At 33.1% G+C, this 21,263-nt stretch overlaps 1 protein-coding gene across 1 annotated transcript in view; it reads left to right on the top strand.

Annotated features, from left to right (window-relative positions):
* LOC124543224 (protein furry) overlaps window positions 1-21,263 on the top strand; it is a 134,098-nt gene that overhangs the window by 61,433 nt on the left and 51,402 nt on the right. The window contains exon 26 of the mRNA XM_047121356.1: window positions 17,464-17,586. Within this exon, the coding sequence (XP_046977312.1) occupies window positions 17,464-17,586 (123 nt within the window). The remainder of the gene's footprint in view (window positions 1-17,463; window positions 17,587-21,263) is intronic.

Genomic DNA, 21,263 nt, shown 5'->3' with positions numbered 1-21,263 from the left:
ATTATACTTGAAAAGATTGTCAAATACTATTTTCACGCCTTTAAGAATGTATAATAGTCAAAGTTTAGAGTGCTGACAAACTATTTTGAAGAGCACACTTACACCTATCATGAAATCTACTATACCAAAATGATCTGCTATTTTTGGCAACATACTCGCGAGTTATTTGTCGAATACTTTTAAAGTTACTCATTGTTTTATAGTCAAAGTCAAATCTTCATTAAATAAACAAGCGTTATATTTTCTTATCGATTTAAAAAATCTACCACCATTTTATCGTTTTTTTTTTTAAATAATTGTTATTAAAGTATAAATATAACTTTTCGTAATTGAAACAGTCTGACGACGAATCTGAGAAGATATTAGTTTTACAATATCTTTTACACAAAAGAATTAATTAAAGATTTTTTTTAATTATGTATTTGATTAGCACTAGATCAATAAACAAGCTGCAAAAAGTGTTTAATTTGTCCATCATTGTTAATAAATAATTTAATTTAATTAAATATGTACATACTTAATTAAATCCGAGTATTTAAATTTACTAGTACTTTAGACATCAATAATTATAGATCCATCCAAGCACTCGGTACTACTAAATCTGAGGTTAGGTTTGGTCATGTTAAACAATTTACGATGATTTTGAGCTCGTTATTTTACGATTTTCTAAGAACTTTGATTGTGTGCAATGCAAAACATGATCAGACATCTTCTGATTTCTTACATAGCAATCGGATTCAGAGGGTTGCTATATTTAGAAAGAGATCTCCCGGAGCGCACACAGTACAGTAACTACTGTAAAGGTCCCTCAAGGATCACTTCTTGGTCCATATCGCTTCCTCGTTTATACATATGACCTGCCATATCTTTTAGGTAATAAACACGATTTGGTATTGTTTGTCAATGACACTTCTTTAGTTTTTATAATAAATAGATCTCATATGACGATCTCAAAAATACTCTACGAAATATTATACTGATTCTAAACCAAGTTAACAATTTACTGTTAAATAGTACAGATAAAATTTATTAAATTCACTACTCCCAATGTAAGATGTGTCAAAGTGTATGTACTTTTTAATGAAGGGGAAGTATTAGATTTTTAGAAACAACAGAGTTGCTTAGTATCACAATAAACTCTAAAAGCTCCAATACAGCAACTATATAAATAGATTGGCTAATAGATTAAGCTCTGCAGCCTTCGCAATAAAAAAATAGATTAGATAGATAAAAATAGAAATTTATTAAATTCACTACTCCCAATGTAAGATGTGTCAAAGTGTATGTACTTTTTAATGGAGGGGAAGTATTAGATTTTTAGAAACAACAGAGTTGCTTAGTATCACAATAAACTCTAAAAGCTCCAATACAGCAACTATATAAATAGATTGGCTAATAGATTAAGCTCTGCAGCCTTCGCAGTAAAAAAATAGACTATTGACTAATGTTGCACGGCTCGTCTAGTGATTTCGTTATTTCCCCAGCATATTTTTTTATAGTATTCGGGTTCTATTCAGGGTTTTTTCAGCGGATATTATTAACATTTTTGTATTGCAGAAGAATCTATAAGATTGCATACATAGCCTGAACCCAAAAGATTTGTTATAAGGTACATTTAAATTAAAATAATGACTATAATGGCGATTCCCATTTTGTTTTTATAATATATATGAACGAACCAATGTTCTGTCCAGAATTTTTATGTATATACTATAAATACTAAGAACACACCTAAGTCTGTTACTCGAAGTACGCGCTTACACAGCATTCCCAGAAAACGTTCAAAACTATTCAATAGTAAATACAATTCTAAAGAATTGTTAGAGAGCATTAGTTCGCTACAGGATATTAGAAAAAGAATTACTTCTCAGTCGATTTTACACCTTAGGAATGAGATGATCGCATCCTGTTTCGAATAATGAAAATATATTTATTATTGGTTTATGAAAATAATAACTAAAATTTTACATTTAAAAAAACCTGCATAGTTTCCTTCGCCGTGTCCGAGATTTTTATTTCCGGACCGGTAGTCCGGTAGTTTTTATTTCCTTTTGATTTTTTAAATATGTAATGTTTATTTAATTTATAAACTGGATAAATTTTCATTTTCTTCGGTTACTCCTTCTCATATAAATAAACGTAATGTAATACTCTGGTTATTGCGTTTTATTAATAATAATAACTGATGTTCCACTCGCATATTTTTTTTATTTGGAAAACAAGCGACACCACTCGTAAATAAACATAAAATATAAAAGTTACATGAGCCGATAAAGTTTTCACTGAAATAAGTATAAAGTAAAAAATGTAAATTTAATTTAATATGAAAACAATTACGAAATAAAAATAATACCGAGGACTTCATAATTTTGAGGGAATAAATAATAATAATAATCCCTTCCAAGTAATGGAAAAATAAATGGAATACACAACTTTCTCAATACAAATTCCATAAGTAACCGAGCAAGCCTTAACTAAAGCAGACAGGCCGGACTTAGTTCATTGATGCAGGTTTCAATAGTGTCACGAGGAATTCGATATGTCTTACCGAATACTCGTCAATGTTCACGTGAAATCTATCCATGATTCCTCGTCTATGAATCAATGGTAAGTTAATGAAAATGGAGCAACCTCCTTTCATCAGCAGTCACCATCAATCAATGGGTGCGTTAGTACCTCATTGGATAGTGGCTAGATATAGAGATGCAGATCCGGTGGTGCTGTCTTCAATTAATTGTTTTCACTAACAGCCCCAAGTTTAAAAGCATTTACAGCCATTGGTTCTTCTGATTTCATACCAATCGTGTCGAATTTGCTGACCAATCATATTAAGAGAATGGAGGAGTGTTTGCGTACTTGCTTGTGTGGTATCATATCGCATAATATGTCCTACTTAGTTTGGTAGATTTAATATTGCTTTTTGAGTTAGGATTTCGGAACTAAAATCGGTCAGGACGGAGTCATCATCAAATGCCTCGAATTTACGCACGTGGCCTTAACTGATGATAATAATAATCTTTTACAATGACAAGTCGTAAGAAATAATATTGCTGTTTGGCGTTAGTATACCTAGTTATTGTTGCGCGTGCTAGATTCATGCTTAAAGACAACTTCATGTAAATGTTATACGAAATAGAATAACAGTTAAATTAATATCAATTCAAATATTCAAGATATTCTTGTAACTACGGTCGTAGTTTTAAAACAAATATCGGCCAAATAGGCACTTGTAAGTGGTAAGGACGCTAAAATTAATTGTACCAACCAAAAATAAATTAATATAAATGTTTCGCTAATTCAACAGAAAATTAAATTTCGTCTGCTAATTGAAAACGAAATAATTATTATTATTTTTATAAAAGTAGAAAATTATATAGGACACATCAAAGAAAATATTAAGAGGGTGAATAATTCGAGAAAGAAACCACTGAACACAATTCACCTAGACTAATGAATAACATTCCATGGACTAAATCAATAAAAAGAAAGATAAAAACATTTTTTTAAATAATACTTTATAAAACCAATTTAATCACATATCGACGTGAAGTAGTACTTTGTCTTGGGATCCTCTCGTCTATATTTTTTGAGTACTTCAAAATAAAAATGAGGTTTATAAATATATATATTTAGGGTTCGCTGATTTTATCGATGGAAATATATCACGACTTACATCTATTGATATTTTTGTGTTATGTTCGTGTATGCCAAATGATAATAATAATCAATTTACCATTTTCAAAATTTTCATTAAAAGAGTACTTTTTAGAAAGAAACGCCTGGAGTTAAGCTCGAATTTCATCATAGGACACTAATAACTGTAAATAACAGCATTGTAAATCTGTTTATTTGAAAAGAGCAACTATGCGAGTTTCTTACCGCTTCTTCTCGCTAGAAGCTGCTTTCCAAAACGGTGGTAGTAGTATAGTGCTTAATTATTGATGATTCAAAAACGCTTCATTGTGAAGTTTACTTGAATAAAATTGATTTGATTTGATTTGATATTTCTTTTACAACCTAGAACATTAGCTGATTCGCTAATGCTGGCAATACGTGCTTATTATACAACTAACTCTTTATTGTAATTCACTAATCATTTACATCTAATGAGGTTTATTATAAGAATAGTTTATGGTAAATGATATCAATCAATTGTATAAATAAAAACATTAGTTACGGAAATGACCCGCACGCGTTCTTGTCGAACGATCTTAAAATTATTTTCTTTATTTATCATTTTCACTTTCTAAAGAGACAGAGTCATACCGAAACCTGCACAATCTGTATCGCACTTTGGAGTGTGTAATTAATTTATTATTATTTTGTTTTGACTAAAGTTGCTACCAATGTTAGTATGAGAAAACAGAAAAATACAAAGGTACTGAAAAATATTGTAAACTCGTATTGTTAAATAAAGTGAGCGAAGTGCGATCGAACGCAGCTATTTCCACCCTGCTCCATTTTCTTTTCTGCGAGATTGGATTTGTCACGGTCGTACCAGTTACCTAAAAAATTTTGAACACAGATTTTCCAATTTAAAAACTTTTATTTGACTATTTCGTATGGAATCTGAAGAGATATCACAATTCGGATAGTTTGTTGATATATAAACGTATATTCTAGATTAGCTATAGATACAGTCAATACAATTTAATTTACAAACTTACCGTAGCAGAATCGTAACGTAATAGTACTTAAAATAAATGATTATATATCTTAATTTAATACTGTAAACAAAAAATTTAATAACACGAGTACACAACACAAGTTTCACGGTATTTAGTAAGAGCTTCCAACAGGTAGTTGTAGCCCACTGGCCTCATTGCTTCCCTAAGCCACCATGCGTAGTGAACTTTATGTCTTCACGATTAAACAAATCTACAGCCGCGTCAAGTTGTCATACAGCTAATCTAATTTCGTAAGAACCCTTCACTTTTTCGTCAAGAAGATTTGAACTAATTCATTGTTACCTTCTGGATAGCTGCGCTATCCAAGCGTGATGTTACTCAGGACATATACCGCCATAAAATAGAATTTATGGTCACTCAGGTAAAATAGATGAATAAATCTCAAATTCGATGACAAAATGTATGGTATCAAATATTTTACAAATATATTTGTGATATCACGGCTATCTGACAAAGCTTAGTAGAATAATAAAAAATGTCCACAAAGCCGTACGTCAGCGAAAAACACACTACGTGCAATCCATTTGCTACAAGCTTAGGCGAAAACTTTATTTTTTAAACTACATTCGAATTAGACAAATAATATAGATACGACCGAAGATAAATACAATAATGATAATCAATAACTTAATTTTAGTTACTATTAGATATATACAAATACTTTAAAAAAAAGTTCACTTTGCAATGAAATGGTCGTTCATTTTTGTACAAATTAATGTTTCAAATAGTTACATCATATATCTATACTCTCTAAAATGTTTGTCGAATATATGCATCAATTATCACAGTAATGTAGGTATTTTGTTTAGGATTTAATTTAATTTTAAGTGGAATTAATTATGTACATATTACGGACTTACTGCCGCGCTCATAAAGGTTCATTAAATTAAATCTAATGAGTATTTGACTAATTAGCATTAAATCCTTTAATGAACAGCTATCTCAGAGATATCATTTTAGTATAGGGTCATATGAAATGAAGAGAAAGGAGGATCATCTCTTGTATTAAAAAGTATCCTTTAAAATAAGTTAAATTAGATTAGATATTCAGTAGCAACAACGTAAGCGCCAAAGGAGTATTATACTTCAAAAAGACTAATTGGTTTATCAAACATCAGAAAAATGTTATATTGTATCTCGATTCACTCCGGTCCGTCAAAAACTACTAAATAGCATACCATTGCATTTGCAAGCGATATTTTTGAGGGTTTTTGAACTGTTATTGCTTATAGCTTATGACATGCCACCGTTCGCCAATATTGTCCTCCGATTCTTACCTCCAACTTTTTTAAGTATAGATTAACCAGTGTCAAATAAAAATATTTGTATGGCAGAGTATCGTAACATTACTCTAGGTGTTTATATATATAATATTCCTTAAAGAAATGTAACCGTTGATACATTTCTAATCATTTCTTCAAACGGCGACCTCTGTGGTCGAGTGGTGTGTACACCGGTTTTCATGGGTACGCCACTCTAAGGTCCCGGCCGAGTAGATGTGGAAGGCTTATTAGTTTTCTATGTCGTCTTGGTTCTGGGTGTTTGTGGTCAGCTGCTTACATTGGGAACAGAGTAATGTATGTGATGTTGTCCAATATTTATTTATTATATTTTATTTATTTATTAAACAGTTTTCATACGAACAAATTTAAACAAAGATAAACAGATATTTTCATTAAAGTAATTTATAGCAATTGCAAACTACTCTATGTTGCTGTTCTTTCTATAAGACGTATCAAATTTAACTATCAAATTAATCATTACAAAAATTGTTTCGGTTCTGCTATACTTAACCTTAATAGTCATTAAAGGATGCTAATAAACCATTAACTTTGAGGGGCAAGGACTTGAAGCGCTATAAATAACCTTTAAACGAATACTTTATCGAGAAAGATATTAAATTCATTTAAAATATAATAATTGTAAAAGCAATTTAATTTACGTCATATTTATTTAAGATTCGAATATTTTAAAATATATAAGATATTATTAGTACCTTTTACTTAGTACTTAAATTATTTATATTTTATATAAATGAATATGATTGTTTTAAAAACAAATATATCGCTTTACGTATATATACACAGATCTGTATGCAGCTTCTCACTTGAAAGATGACTCGCATGCATTTACAATAGTGCCCTAATTGTATACGATCATGGCACCCAGAACAGCGAGGTAATCGAATTTATTACGATACATTATATTTTGACACCAGATCTGTTTAAAATACGGGTATTTAAAAATATTTTCTAATAAACTATTTACTATTACTGATAACAAGGGGTTTATATGTCACCGCAGCGGTTCTTCGTACTGAATTATTACGAGTACTTTCATATCGGCGACAAATCGTCTGCGGCAAAATGTTCTTATATAAATCAAATGATTCAGAATATTGCCGTTGAATTACACACGCAGTTAAGTTCAATAAAATAACGCTCACACTCAAAATACTTCATATATAGACAAAATCATCGTTATAGATATGTCAGACAAATGATTAAGAAACGATGAGTATTTTTAAAAGTTTGTGCTTATTTTTCGATTTATTAAAACTGTTTATATATAATATCAAAAGTAACTCTTGCTTCTCACAGGTATCGAATATCGAAATTGTCAATGGTTTTTAACTAAATAAATCCAATGAATAGTCCATATCTATTAGATATATACATAACAAGAGGGTTTCGTTTATGAAATCAATATATTTTTCTTATTATTATAATAATTAATAACGAAGTAACAAGGGAGTCGACTGCGGAGGCGGAGAGGGGGCCGTGTCGGCAAGAGAGCGTCATGTCGTTTGCCGTCGCGACGCACGAGTCCTGCCCCCCTAGGGCGTGCTGATAGATCTATATTTATTATACAAATTATTATTGTAATCTGTCATTATCACCTTGTGTATCACCAGGCAGCACTGATTTTATTACGTCCCTTTATTATTCTACTCCTACATCGTAGAAAGCGCGATTGGATAGATTATAATAAAGCCCTTTTATTCCGAACCACAGTACAAATACAAAACAATAAAATATTTATTTATAATATGTCACGAAGTTCGGCGTGCCTTTTGGCATAGGCCTCCTCCAGCTCTCTCCATTGAGCTCGATCATCCGCGACTCTAGTCCAAAATGGTCCCAGGGTTAGGCGGATATCGTCACTCCATCTACTCTTTGGACGCCCTGGTTTTCTGGTGTTCTCTCTAGGATACCAAAGAGTCACCTGTTGGCTCCACTTGTTTAATTTGCAGCGCAACATGTGTCCTGTCCAGCTCCATTTTAGATGCTCTATGCGAGATATGATATTCGTAACTTTGGTCTTTCTTCTGATTTCCTCATTTCTGATCCTATCACTAAGCCTCGTTCCCAACATGCTTCTTTCCATTGCTCTTACAGTTTTGGCTAGTTGTTCTCTATGTTTTTCTGTTAGAGTCCATGTTTCGCAGCCGTATGTCATGCAGGGAAGAACACAAGTGTTGAAAGTCTTTCTCTTGATATGTACCCCTAATTCTTTGTTCTTCATGATTTCTTTCAATGACCAGTATTTCTTCCACCCGTTAGCTACTCTTTTGTTTATTTCTTTAGTCATGGAGTCCTCCGGAGATATGATTTGTCCTAGGTAAACATATTCTTTCACATACTCAAACTTGGTTCCGTAGACCTCTATGTCGATTTCTATTGAGTTTGTCATTAGCTTTGTTTTGTCCGCGTTAATTTCTAAGCCCACTTCTCTGCTTTTTTCTGCTAGGGTTTTTATCATATGCTCCAGCTTTTTGGGATCTTCTTCCAGCAAGACAATATCATCGGCAAATCTCAGGTGATTGAGGCGGTTTCCATTGATGTTGATACCATTACTCTCCCAGTCCAATTTTCTAAATATGTGTTCAAGCACAGCATTAAACAGCTTAGGCGACAAAGGGTCTCCTTGTCTTACACCTCTGTTTATTGGAAAGGGTTCTCCTTTTGACTCTAGTTTAACACTGCTTTTGCTTTCTTTGTATATGGACTTGATTAGTTCTATGTAGACCTCTTCCACGCCTTGTTCCTTTAGACTCTGCCAGATAAATGTATGTTTTAAGCTATCAAATGCTTTGGAGTAGTCTATGAAACAGATATACAGTGTCTTCTGGTATTCATTGTATTTTTCCAAGACTTGTTTGATTGTGTGGATGTGGTCTATAGTACTGTAGTTCTTTCTGAATCCTGCCTGCTCAATCGGTTGGTTTTCATCTAAGACATTTGTTATCCTTTCTAAAATTATTTTTGCGAAGACTTTGTACACATTTGATATTAGGCTGATTGGTCTATAGTTGCCGATGTCATCTTTATTCCCTTTCTTATGAAGGAGAATTATATGTGATTCATTCCATTGTTGTGGGATGACGCCTGTTGTTATTATGTCATTGAATAGCTTGGTTAGGATTGGAGCTATTTCTTCTTCGGTGCCTCTGATTAGCTCATTTGTTATATTGTCGGGACCTGGAGCTTTATCTAGCTTCTGTGACGCTATGGCCTTTTGTACTTCCTGCACTAGTAATGGTGGAGCTGTTGTGTAGCTTGTATGGGGTTCATTTTTCGCATTATTTTCTTGATCAGTGTTATTATGCGAGTAAAGGTTCCGATAGAAGTCTGTGGCAAGGATCTGGATTCTTCGGCGATTTGTCACTAGTTTGGCTCCATTGCTTTTTAGTTTTGCTATCCACTCCTTTCCGTATTCCCTCAGTTCCTTGATAGCTTTTCTTGTTCCTCCTGTCTTTTGGATTTCTTCTTCTAGTTTTCTCATCCTCTTTACTTTCCTGTCCTTTCTTAAATTTACTCGAATCTGTTTGCTTAGGCTAGATATAATGCTGCGGTTCTCTACAGTTTTTGATTTATCTGTCATTAATGATTTTCTTTCTTCTAGGAGCTCCATTGTCTTTTCACTAAACTCTACACCTTTACTTACATTGACTTTCCTCAATTTTGACAATTGTTTGTTTATGAGGTCGTATTTTTCTGTGACACTTCTTTCCGAGTCTACTATTACTTTCAGTGTTGTGATGAACGAAGAGTCCATATTTTCTCTAAGTTGTTCTAAGGTCATATTATTTTTAATATTATTTCTGCTTTTTTTTGTTGGATACTTTTTTAGACGACAGCGTACCATGCGGTGGTCGGTATTAAAATTTAAATTTTGGATAACGTGTGTGTCTTGAAAATATTTTGGTTTATTAGTTATTATCAAATCGATTTCATTTTTATGTTTACCATCAGGTGATAGCCAAGTCCACTTGGTTTTGGGGTGCTTTTTGAAAACCGAATTGAGTAATGTTAAGTTGTTTTGTAGTAGAAACTCAGTTAGCCGACGACCATTTTCACTTCTCTTTCCATGTCCATACATGCCCATTATCAGTTCTTCACCTGGTTCTCGATAACCAACTTGTGCATTGAAGTCACCCATGACTACGAGGAAGTTATTGTGGTATGTTTTTACAACATCAGACAAAGCGCAGTAAAAGCTATCACTTTCACTTTGCCGAGCTAATTCTGTGGGTGCGTATGCTTGTATTATTGTCCATGGTTTTTTGTATCTTGGAATATTGATGTTCAGTATTGCTATCCTGTCTGAAACGCCTATCAATTCTTGTATATATTTTTTCAATGATTTTTTGATTAAGAAGCCAACTCCATTTATGCCTGCTGTTTCACCTTTCTGGTATAATATGTAATCGTTTCGTTCTGTTATTTTTTCGTGTGGTCTTCTCATTTCGCATATGCCTAGGATATCAAATTTTATACTTTGTAGCGCCATGTCCAATTCGAGTAAACTTTCTTCTGTTCGCAGAGTTCTTGTGTTCAGTGTTGCAATGTTAAATGTTTCAGTTCTTTTTGCTGGAGGGGTTTGGTCTAGTGCTCCCGCGGAGACCAACCGTCTTGGGAGACAGTGTATTTGTTGTTTTTGTTTTGTTCTAATTGATGTAGTTGTTTCTGTTTGTTTCCGGTTTTCAGGGGCTGTAGCTAGTTTTTTTGGGAATTTGAGTAGAGGTCAGATCTTGTTTTTTCTACATAATTTAGTAAGTTTGGCCTAATAATATCGTTTTTCTGTATTTTGGGACGTGGATGGGTTGCTTTTTTTGCTGGATCACCTTTATGCTGTGTTGTTTGGTTCGGAGAATCTGATGGTTCTCTCCTTCTTTTATCTCTGCTGTTGTCCCCCGGTTTTTTTACAATGAGTTTATCATGTTTTAGATAGGCAATATTTCCCTTCTTTTTTTCTTCCTCCACTTGAGACATTAGTTGTTTACGTTTTTCCAGAGTTTCTTTGGAGTAATCTTCTTTAACATACATGTTTGATCGGAACTTCGACTTGTTTTGAAGTATGAGGTGTTTCTTCCATTGGGTTGTGAAGGAGACTACTACTGGTCGGTTTTTGTTTTCAGTCTTTTTTCCAATTCGATATACGTTACTTATCTCTTGACTATTCATTTGCACTCCTGATTCTTCTATGTTTTCTTTTATATAATCCACTAATTCTCGCTCAGTTTTTCCTATTTCCTCAACTCCGAAGAATACGAGGTTGTTTTTTCGTTTCTCTCTTTCTAAGGATTTAATTTTTAGTTCCAGTTCTGTTACTTTGTTTTTGAGTATTTTGTTTTCTTCGATTATAGCATTCATTTTCTCGTCTATTGCTTCCGTGACGTTTTTAGTTACCGACTGCGTTATATGGTTAGCTTGTTTATCCAGTTTCTCGTCAAGCTTTCGAAGAAGTAATTCCATATTTTTATCCATATTGTTTTATTTATTTGGTAATTTTTAGTTATGATGTGGTATCACTACTTGTTGTGGGGAATTTACTTTTCCTTTTCTGGCAACACCGAAGTCGATGACGGCTAATTGTCAATGTCAATGTCACTAATGTCAGTGTTGGATGTTGTTGGTTTGGCACTATGTAAACAGCGCGTCTATATTGTCTATTAACGTCTTTTAGGTTATGATGAATGAATTATAAATTTGGCTTTTTCGTTGTAATTTTAACGCAGGTCCAAGACTTCGAATTCATTTTTTTTTTTTTTTTTTTTTTTTTTTTTTTTAATGTATATGCTAACTTTAAGAAATTTTAAAATAAATATGAAAATTTAAAATTTGCTTCTTCGCCGGAATCGATCCCGGTTAGGACGAGTAATCGTCGCCTTTATGACCGCAAGACCAAGTTAATGTTAAGCGATGGAACTAAAATGTTTAACCGTATCTGCTGAGTAAAGGATCTTTTTAAACTTGTCGGTAGTTTATTTGTAGTTTTATTTCAATCACCTTCAATTTTAACCGAACACTTTTATAACTTCTATTTTTAATTATTTTTTAGTTTTTGCACAATCACATATGTTTAATTGTTTTTTTGACGACTAATTACAAAGTCACTGGATAATAACATTACCACACTTTTAAACACTTTTTTTTTTTTTCAATATGTATATTTAAAGTTTCAGTCACATATATTAAGAATGTCCTTTTTACATCTATTTTCAAATATTCGGACTGGATAACGTTATCACTCACGATTTACTAGTTAATAAGTGTTTTTAGCACATAAACAAATACTAATTTGCACTTTTTGTAGTTTTACAAATATTTTTCTACGGACCGGTTACAATCGTGTTGACGGACGGCGAGCGAGTCGATTGGATAGATTAGTCGATGGCAAAGGAAAATGGAATATTTATATAGTTCGGAAATTTTATATACACAAATAATTGAAATATACTGAGCGATCTGTCTTAAGCCAGCAATGAAAAAATGTGCCTAAATTAGCAGATCTAAGATAATATATCGCGCTTACAAGCCAACGTACAAAGCCGCGCTCCGGTGTAATATTAATAGCCTTTTAGTTAGCTTCAAACGTATCCTATTACGACATTCGACAGTGAGGTTTCCGAGGAAGCCTGTCATAAAGCACTCAATCAGCTCCTTAACGTTAATTGTTCTTGATCTATAAGTGTTATATTTAAATCATTTAAACCGTTCGTAATATGTTAAAGAAATAATTGTCAACAGGTATTTTTTTTTATGGACGAAATACAAATTGATATAGCGTTCTTTTTTTTATATGTATTTATTAAATTGTGACTTACATTATAGTACCTAAGGTAGAAAAATTATCTTAGTAAAAATATATAGCAGTTCACCCATGAGCTTTTTATTAAAAGTCATTTAAAAAGTAATCAATCTAAAATAAGTCTCAAAATTAATTTGAGATCAAGATTTTTTTAAGTATTTTGTGTATTTCATTAAAAATTAAGAATAAATTATTTTTTTAACTCATATAATATATTATACTAAAAAGCTCAACATGCAGTGCGGAATCTCTTCAAAGAAAGTTGTTACCAATTATCCGATACTTACGCCTCGTTCGTCACGATGCTTCTTTGAAACAAACTTTGACGCAAGCGATGACAACAACTGTACAAAATTTCAAACTCAGTCAGAGGTACAATAAACATATTACTTTTAGCAACGAGGCGGAAATATATTTTTTAATGTATATAACAATTTGCCACCCGCCCCGGTTTCGCACGGGTGCAATAACTAAATATGCTACAGAATTTTACGACATCACATTACAAACTTCTTAAATTATCAGTGTTTCTTTACTATATTGTTCATGTATTATATATAAATACCTTCCTCTCGAAGTACTGTATCTATAAAAAACCGCATCGAAATCCGTTGCGTTTTAAAAATTTAAGCACATATATGGACAGATAAAGCGACTTTGTTTTATACTATGTAGCGATTCAATACTATGAATGAGTATAGGTACTTTGGTACCGCTATACCGGTAGCTCAATTACTTAAAGTTGTTAATTAAACGGTACATGATAAAATAATTTTACAACGCCATCAATTGAGCATTAAAACACATTGAGCGCTACATTAATGATCTGTCTCGACTTTGTTTTATTTGTAACAAACTACACGTCCCGACGTGTGTACAAACATAAGCCGCGTAAACGATATTCAACCAAATTATAGTTACTAGATTATTATGTTTAAAATTAATGAAAGACCGGAAACATTTATAATGTTTCCCATTCAACCATCGTTTTTATAGTCCAGGGTTCAATTGAATATATAAATTATTTAATGCTATAATGCAACAAGTACCGCACTAAGTATTTTTAGTGGTAATACATCTTACAGGAGTTGTATTTCTTACCAATTCTATAATGTTACAATACTTTATTTGCAACTGAGAAATATACACCGTCATGGTCATTTCTCTAACCTTTGTTTTAAATGTGCAAATCACTAAACACTTATTGTCAGATCAGTAGACGTTATAGTAAACAAATATGTACGCAAACACATATATTTATGTATACAGGGTATATATATTTATTCAAATATGACCGGGAAGAGTTCATACGCTGGACGAGCCGCTCCACGTGCTTTTTACAAGGAGCTGCCAATTCTCATTTGTTGCTTATTCTGTTTATTTTTAACTTAAGTATTGGCCCGACATAATACTCAGTCCCCTAGAATAATGCAGCCGTTATGGCTGATATAAAAATATGTTAAATATAACCCTACTATATACGAGTATGACTATCGGATTGTACCCAATCTTAGAAGAGTTTCATTGCAAACCTTTGTCATATACATTTGTTTCATTTAGTGCGGCTCTGTGCTTAAAGTAATTCGTTTAATAGAAGTCCTGCTGAGACGCTAAAATCACTAAAGTAATTGTTGTATAGTGAATTTCTACTATTTTGTAAAAAAAACATATCAAGTCTTTAACAATGGAATATCCCACTTAACAAAATACAAAGCACAGCTTAAAGACGATTTATTATCAATATATGACGCAGTAAAGCGCCAGCACCAAAATAAAATATTCGCATTACAAAATTATGAGATATTAATATGTGCGTGAGATGTGTTCATTAAGTACATCTTTTAAATATTGCCATTTAATCTATAATCATTTGATTACCCTAAATTTAAAAAACGAATTACGTTTTATATTTGATACGGTTTTTACGCCAGCAAAACTAAGTAACAAGTTTTCTAATAAATAATAACTCGCAGAAAGATATCTCTTAATATTATTGGGTAATACGTACGTACGCATATATGAGCTTATTGTGCGTACGAGAATTGTTAGATTTGGCAAACTTAAAGTTTATACAGAGGAGTGCAGAAAGCTAACATATTTTATAATATGTGTTACATACACATAAGTGATATTGAGTAAAATAAAACATTCATAGTTTAAATGTAATCCGTAATGACAACACAAGTTATGTCAAACTTAAAAATCAGTTACGCTTTATTGATATATGTTTGGGTTTGGTATCATAGAAATGAAGAGATATCGTCCATCTGAGTGCAATCTATAGTGGGATATTGTACTTAGATTTGAATGATGAACAATAACAATCAATATGATCATTTCGATAGCAAGTAATGTCAACTGTGGCTGTCAAGATAAAATACGTACAATAGCATAGCTCAGCAATAGCGCAAAAAATATTTGTAAACAATATGTTAAGACAACACAATGATAACGTTATAAATAAAAAACACAAAACATACAGTTTTTCGCAAAGCATACTCACCAAATCATAGGCGTACGCCAGCACGCGAAAGGTGTAAGCGGGGAGGTTGAGTATTACGAATACGGAGGAGACTATCAGAAGCATCCGCGTGACCCTCTGCTGCGCGCGTTGGCACGCCAGCAGCCGCGTGCACCGAGCGCGCCGCCTGCCTCGCGGCCGCTCTGCTTTCATCAGCCGCCGGCGCGTCCTCTCCAGGCGCCACACGCCGAACATGATCCACGAGTTCAGGATTACAATGCCAGCGAGAGGTATCGTGAACGATACTATCGTGTCCACCAAATTGAATCGTGCCGCGTGATCCAGATACTCTCTGTCTATGTTGCAGTCGTTATGGCTGGGTACCGCGAATCGTAACACCGGTATGTTCAAAATTAAGGATGCCAGTACGATCGAGATGATAACGTATCGAGCCCTCGCCACCGTGCACACCGCGTTGCGCCTGAGCGGATATATGACGGCAACGAAACGCTCAAGTGTAAAAGACACAACCAACCATGCACTCAGACAGCACGAGACGTACGATATGTACACGAAAACCTGACAGAAGCCTCCTCGGTGGAATATACCAGTGATCTGTGCTGCGCTAAGCCATGGTGGGGTCAATTGCAGAAGGAATACGGTGTCCGATAATGCCAGAGCCGAGAGGTACTGACTTGTCGATTGCAGTCTTAACTTACTGATGTAGAAAACGTAAATGGATACTAAATTACCAATTACACCGAGGAACACTAGCAATGGGGTATAATACAGATAAAACGAGCTGACCATTTGAACTGCCCAAAGATCGAATTCGGTTTGGTTGGCGCCAATATTTGGACTCTCCGTAATAGTTGTAAAGTTAGTTATAGTCCCGAGGGACATGTTAGAATCCATGGCGCGGCGTGCGCCCGCCGCGCCTCTCCGTTAACAACTGCCGCTACGCGGGCTCGGAGCTGCTTTTAAAGAGAGCAGATTAAGTGCGCGTCGGTCACCGGCAAAGGACCCTTTGCAGCGCAGGCTCGATGCATCCTAATACTTGGACACGGCCGACCGCGCATTTTTTACAAACACAGTGCATTCGTATTTTACTCTTTAACAAAATTAAAATACAAATATAATACAATTATAATAATACACGATATTTAAATACAAAACATAGTGTCGGACAATTTTGCGCTATGTACACGGGCGTAAATTAACTAAAACAACTATTCAAAACCAGGGCGCATTTTTTATTCATTACATAAAACATTTTCAAAAAAAAAAGTGTAACACACTCTTCAATTCTACATTATATCTTTTTGGAATGATTACGAGAGTTTTATGCCATCTTTTGATTGCAATTTAATAGGTATTATATTCATAATGTCTCATATTAAGAATTTGGATTATTAAATTATCGGACCTCCACGTGTTAATTACAATCAAAATGGGTTTTCTTATCGCTACGAACCATTAGATTGAAATTTAATGAAACGCTGTTAACGTACACAGCACTAGAACTGGCAGATACTGATTTTAAACTGAACGTTTAATTTTGGGCTTTGAAATACCAAGATTATATATTTTTTAAGCTAAGGAAGCCGCTATGGATTAAAGAAGTAGATAATTGTAATTGTGTACCTTTAAAGTTATTAACAATACTGTCGTATTTCGTTCTTATTCTGTTCGTTTCGATAAAAATAAATATTTATTTATAGATAATATGGTTTATTGCATTTGCCGTAATGTACCAGTTTTGCAAAATATAATAATATAAATAGATAATAGAAATAATTAATTCATAAAATGTTAAATATGTTCTAGAGAGCTCGTAGAGTTTTCTGTGCAACTTTAGGGCTTAAGAAATCTATTACAATAAACGTACCAAAAATCTTTCCATTAACTTTATACCAATCTTTCGTTTGAAACAAAGTAGGTTTATATAATAAAACTTAAAATAAGTATAAAAGTATTACTTTAAATTAGAATAGTAGTAGTTACTTTATTCTATTTTTTTTTTTTATAATAAAATGATATTTTGTTGATGCAATGATCAGGAGCATCATTATAATTTATCAACTTAATTTTTTATGTATTCAAGATCTATTTGTTGTTGTAGTTTATGTCTTCGATATTGTCTAAGAACGTCCTTGCGGGTTCTCTGCTAATCTGTGTAAATACCGTCGAATGTTACTAATTACCTATTCAATCCCGTAGCGTCGGAGAAAGGGCGAGGCACGCTGGACGTACTGTTATGCACGACCTACTGTCGCTCGCAGCTGTATCTGTCACGACAGCTCTCTCAGCTACACCCGGAGTTAACCATGCCGATGTTTTCAGGTAATACGTTCGTTATTTACTTAACTTTATTACATTGTGTAACATAGTCAAAAAGGAACAAAATCGCTTATAAAAATAATTGTGTTTATGTGCTTGTATTTTATTTCAGTTTATATTGTATGTTATTTAACTTCCTGGTTGATCTAGTGGCTTGATAAGAGGCCGCATAACTGCAGATCCTGATTTCAATTTATTATATTTTTCAGTCGAAAATTTTTCAGTAACAACTCAGAGTCTGGTAGTTATATGTGTTGTGCTCCTATTCTTTTCGGTTGTGTCGAACCTACCGTCCCATCGAATTATGCAAACACTTCTTCTCTGTAAGTTGTCCTTCATACTTGCCATTCTTCATCTTCGAGATTAGCCGCCGTAGCCGAGGACGACATTATTAATTTATCTCGAACTCGAAAATAAAGAATAAATCGTGATGCAACCGTCTTCATTATAATATTTTGCCGCATACACCGACCCCAACAAACGAAGCTTAAGTATTCCACTTCCCAGTCAGTTACTATTATGTATTGCTATTTAGATGTGGTACCAGACACACCACGTAAATAACTTACTGAGATATAGCCTAAGCTTTTAACAATAACCTATTTTGGTTCGGCGGTTCAGTCATTATCGAGCTTAGATAATACGCCCCATCGATCGGTCTATTTGTAATGAATATTTAAATTACATTTTTTGTAATATTGCAAGAACATTCTCACCCACTTAATATTCAATGAGTGATTCGAGGGATCTAAAAATGTCTGTATAATTGAAACCGATGCGGAGTATCATACGAAGTTTATAGAGAAATTAGCATACCGAAATGGATGATAGGATGATATTTTCAGTTCAGGACACACTGGATGTGTTCCTATGATGGAACCTGCCAAAATTGTTAGTTTATTTGTATCTTCGATGTGCTACCTCTCAGTCGAATACATCTATTTATATTTGCATTATAAAATAATTAACATTAGAAACAAAACCGATTAATTTATTTTGCAATATAAATACCAACAAAAGCCTACCATTTTTTAATACGTATCAATTTCCATAACGACACATATTTTTTCAAATTCTATAAATAATCGTATTAAGTTTCTTAGTGTAACATTGTTTCCGTTTAAAAGATGTACCAATAAAACTGACCAACTTCTGCAAACGGAGCTGCAGTGAGTGGTGTTATTGTATTTTTATAGAATTGCATAAGAATTGAATTGTTTTCTTGCATATTTCTACTGGAAGTGCTTTTTTACCCACGGACAAGAATCGCATACATAATACCGGATTCAAACGATGCTATTTTGTTCGTAGGTATCTATTAGAGATTCAATTGGAGACGTTTATTTTTTTAACGCTAAGATAGATCAGTAAATATGTCGCCTGATGATAAGTAGAGAAAGATATGAGAGAACGCCCCTTTCTCCATTTAAGATCAAAGTTGTGATTACGTACGATCTCATTCGCATTTACACCCGAAACACGTTAACGCACTGTAAATTGTTGATATAATTGATGAAACTGAATAAGCTTTAAGAATATCATACCTGAGAAAAGAAATAGTATAAAAGATATTGGATTTTGCGTAAGAGCTTTACCGGCAATAACTAATCCTTGAATAAAAGGCTGGTAGAATTACTTGCTATTGAAGCTCTTGATCGATAACGGAACTGTTACGTCGTTATTGTAAAATTTATATTTTTAAAATAGTCTATTGTATTCGAAAAAGTCTCCTCGAACAATTTTCAGCTAAACTCTGAATAGATGGCGAGAAAACAAAACGATCGATACAGATTTTTTTTTAACTTAAATAACAGTAAAAATAATAAACTAATTTTAAGCAAATAGTCGTATTCTATTTTGAACAATATAATGAGTCATGTATAGGTAATTATTAAAACTTAATTTGTTGACAGAGATCATGGTATAGAAAGGGCTCGTATCCCGCAACTACTAGGCAAAGATCTCACACGTTAAGAAGCTTATCCAATCATGGCACCCATCTTTAGACTGGTTGCTATTATAGTGGAATTAGAACGTAGCCTTTACTCTACCACCGTGCACTACATGAGCTATAAAAGAAGTCTAGATTTAATAAAGTCCGCGTAGCTCACGACCACATTTGTATCCGATTTAAAACGTTGGATCATTATTGAAATAGACAGCAGCTAATAATACATTCACACCAATTTCGCCTGTCTATTAAATACCTCCAGCGTTCTCCGTTAAATTAATAATCAGGTGTCCGTTTATCAGAGCTGAAACGAAATTTAATTTTGGATATTTTTTAAGATTGGTTGAAGTCTATCGGGTATGAATTGCCTCCAGAAACACGACGTTATAAATACTGATATGGTTACTATTATAAAGACAGAATTAAAAATAGGAACAAATATTCTTAGTTATAAATTAACTGATTGAAAGTAATTGTTTTTCTCTAAAAGCTTATGAATCAATTCAAGATAATATATCTAATGTCGCAACGATGACGGCTTATAAAATTTAAAAAAAGCACACTACATAAGAAATAGTACAAGATAAATAGGAAATAAAAACTCCTTTATGTAGTTATTATTCCTATCAAATATTGAAGGCGACAGGCAATGTTTCCTACATGGTAGGAACTTAAGGTATTATATATATCTATATGTATTACGTCGAAGGACGAGCATTGTTTTCAGTGCATACAGCTGGCAAGTATTCCTTGAAGTTCACTAGATCCTCTTGCAAAATTGTGCCAACAACTTTATTTCGAAATATTACTTTTTCTCAGGATGGATATTATTTTCGATGTATTTTATATTTTCGATAAATAAATTATGCATACAGATAGAGAAAAGAATACATCCTTTTTCGAAATTCTTGTAACTTATAAAGTGTTATTACTAATACTATATAAGAGTTATTTACGTTAAAGCCTTAATTGTATACAAATGTTCAAAATCATAAATATGTTCACGTGGAATGGTTGCGGAATTCCTAGCAGCATATCCCCGTCGCATCTCAATTCCTCTGGGCGAAAAATAAACTATCCCTTTTTACCAGTGGAAGAGATAAGTCGAGATGTCAGCACAGGTTTCTGCACTATTGTTCCAAGGTCCAACCTAAATCAAATCAAAATCCTCTTTATTGTACACCAGTAAATAAATCACGTATACACAGTTCGATGAAAGATGTACAAGTGGCGGCCTTATCGCTAACACAGCGATCTCTTTCAGGCAACCTTAAGGTAGAGGAAAACAGATATAGAAAGAGGGGTGTACAGAGCAGATATAAACATAATAAATAAATACAGTGCAATATTAATATATTTAAAAAAAATAAAATAATGTACTGTACCTGATATCTAAAATGCATACATATATGTATCTATCTAATTAGATTAAATATATAATATACAAAAATTACTAAACCTACTTACGAACTGCCAAAGATCGATGCCAAATAAAAATTATTCGATTGGTGCATTATCACTACAATTTTTTTATCGATAATATTTTTGTTTTATTCTATTATGTCATATGAATTCGTACAAGAAATACAAATAAATAATATAAACTTAAGCAAATCGAAAGTGGTCTTGTAATAATAATCAAATTGATATTATTTGTAATTTAAGGGAGAGCGTCCGGAAAACGTTACGGAATATTACTGAAAGAATTTGTAATTAAAGACAACCACAA

The sequence above is a fragment of the Vanessa cardui genome, chromosome Z (assembly GCF_905220365.1).
Source record: "Vanessa cardui chromosome Z, ilVanCard2.1, whole genome shotgun sequence".
Lineage (NCBI taxonomy): Eukaryota > Metazoa > Arthropoda > Insecta > Lepidoptera > Nymphalidae > Vanessa > Vanessa cardui.
The sequence above is the reverse complement of the archived record's forward strand: the minus strand, read 5'-3'. Positions and strand labels throughout refer to the sequence as shown.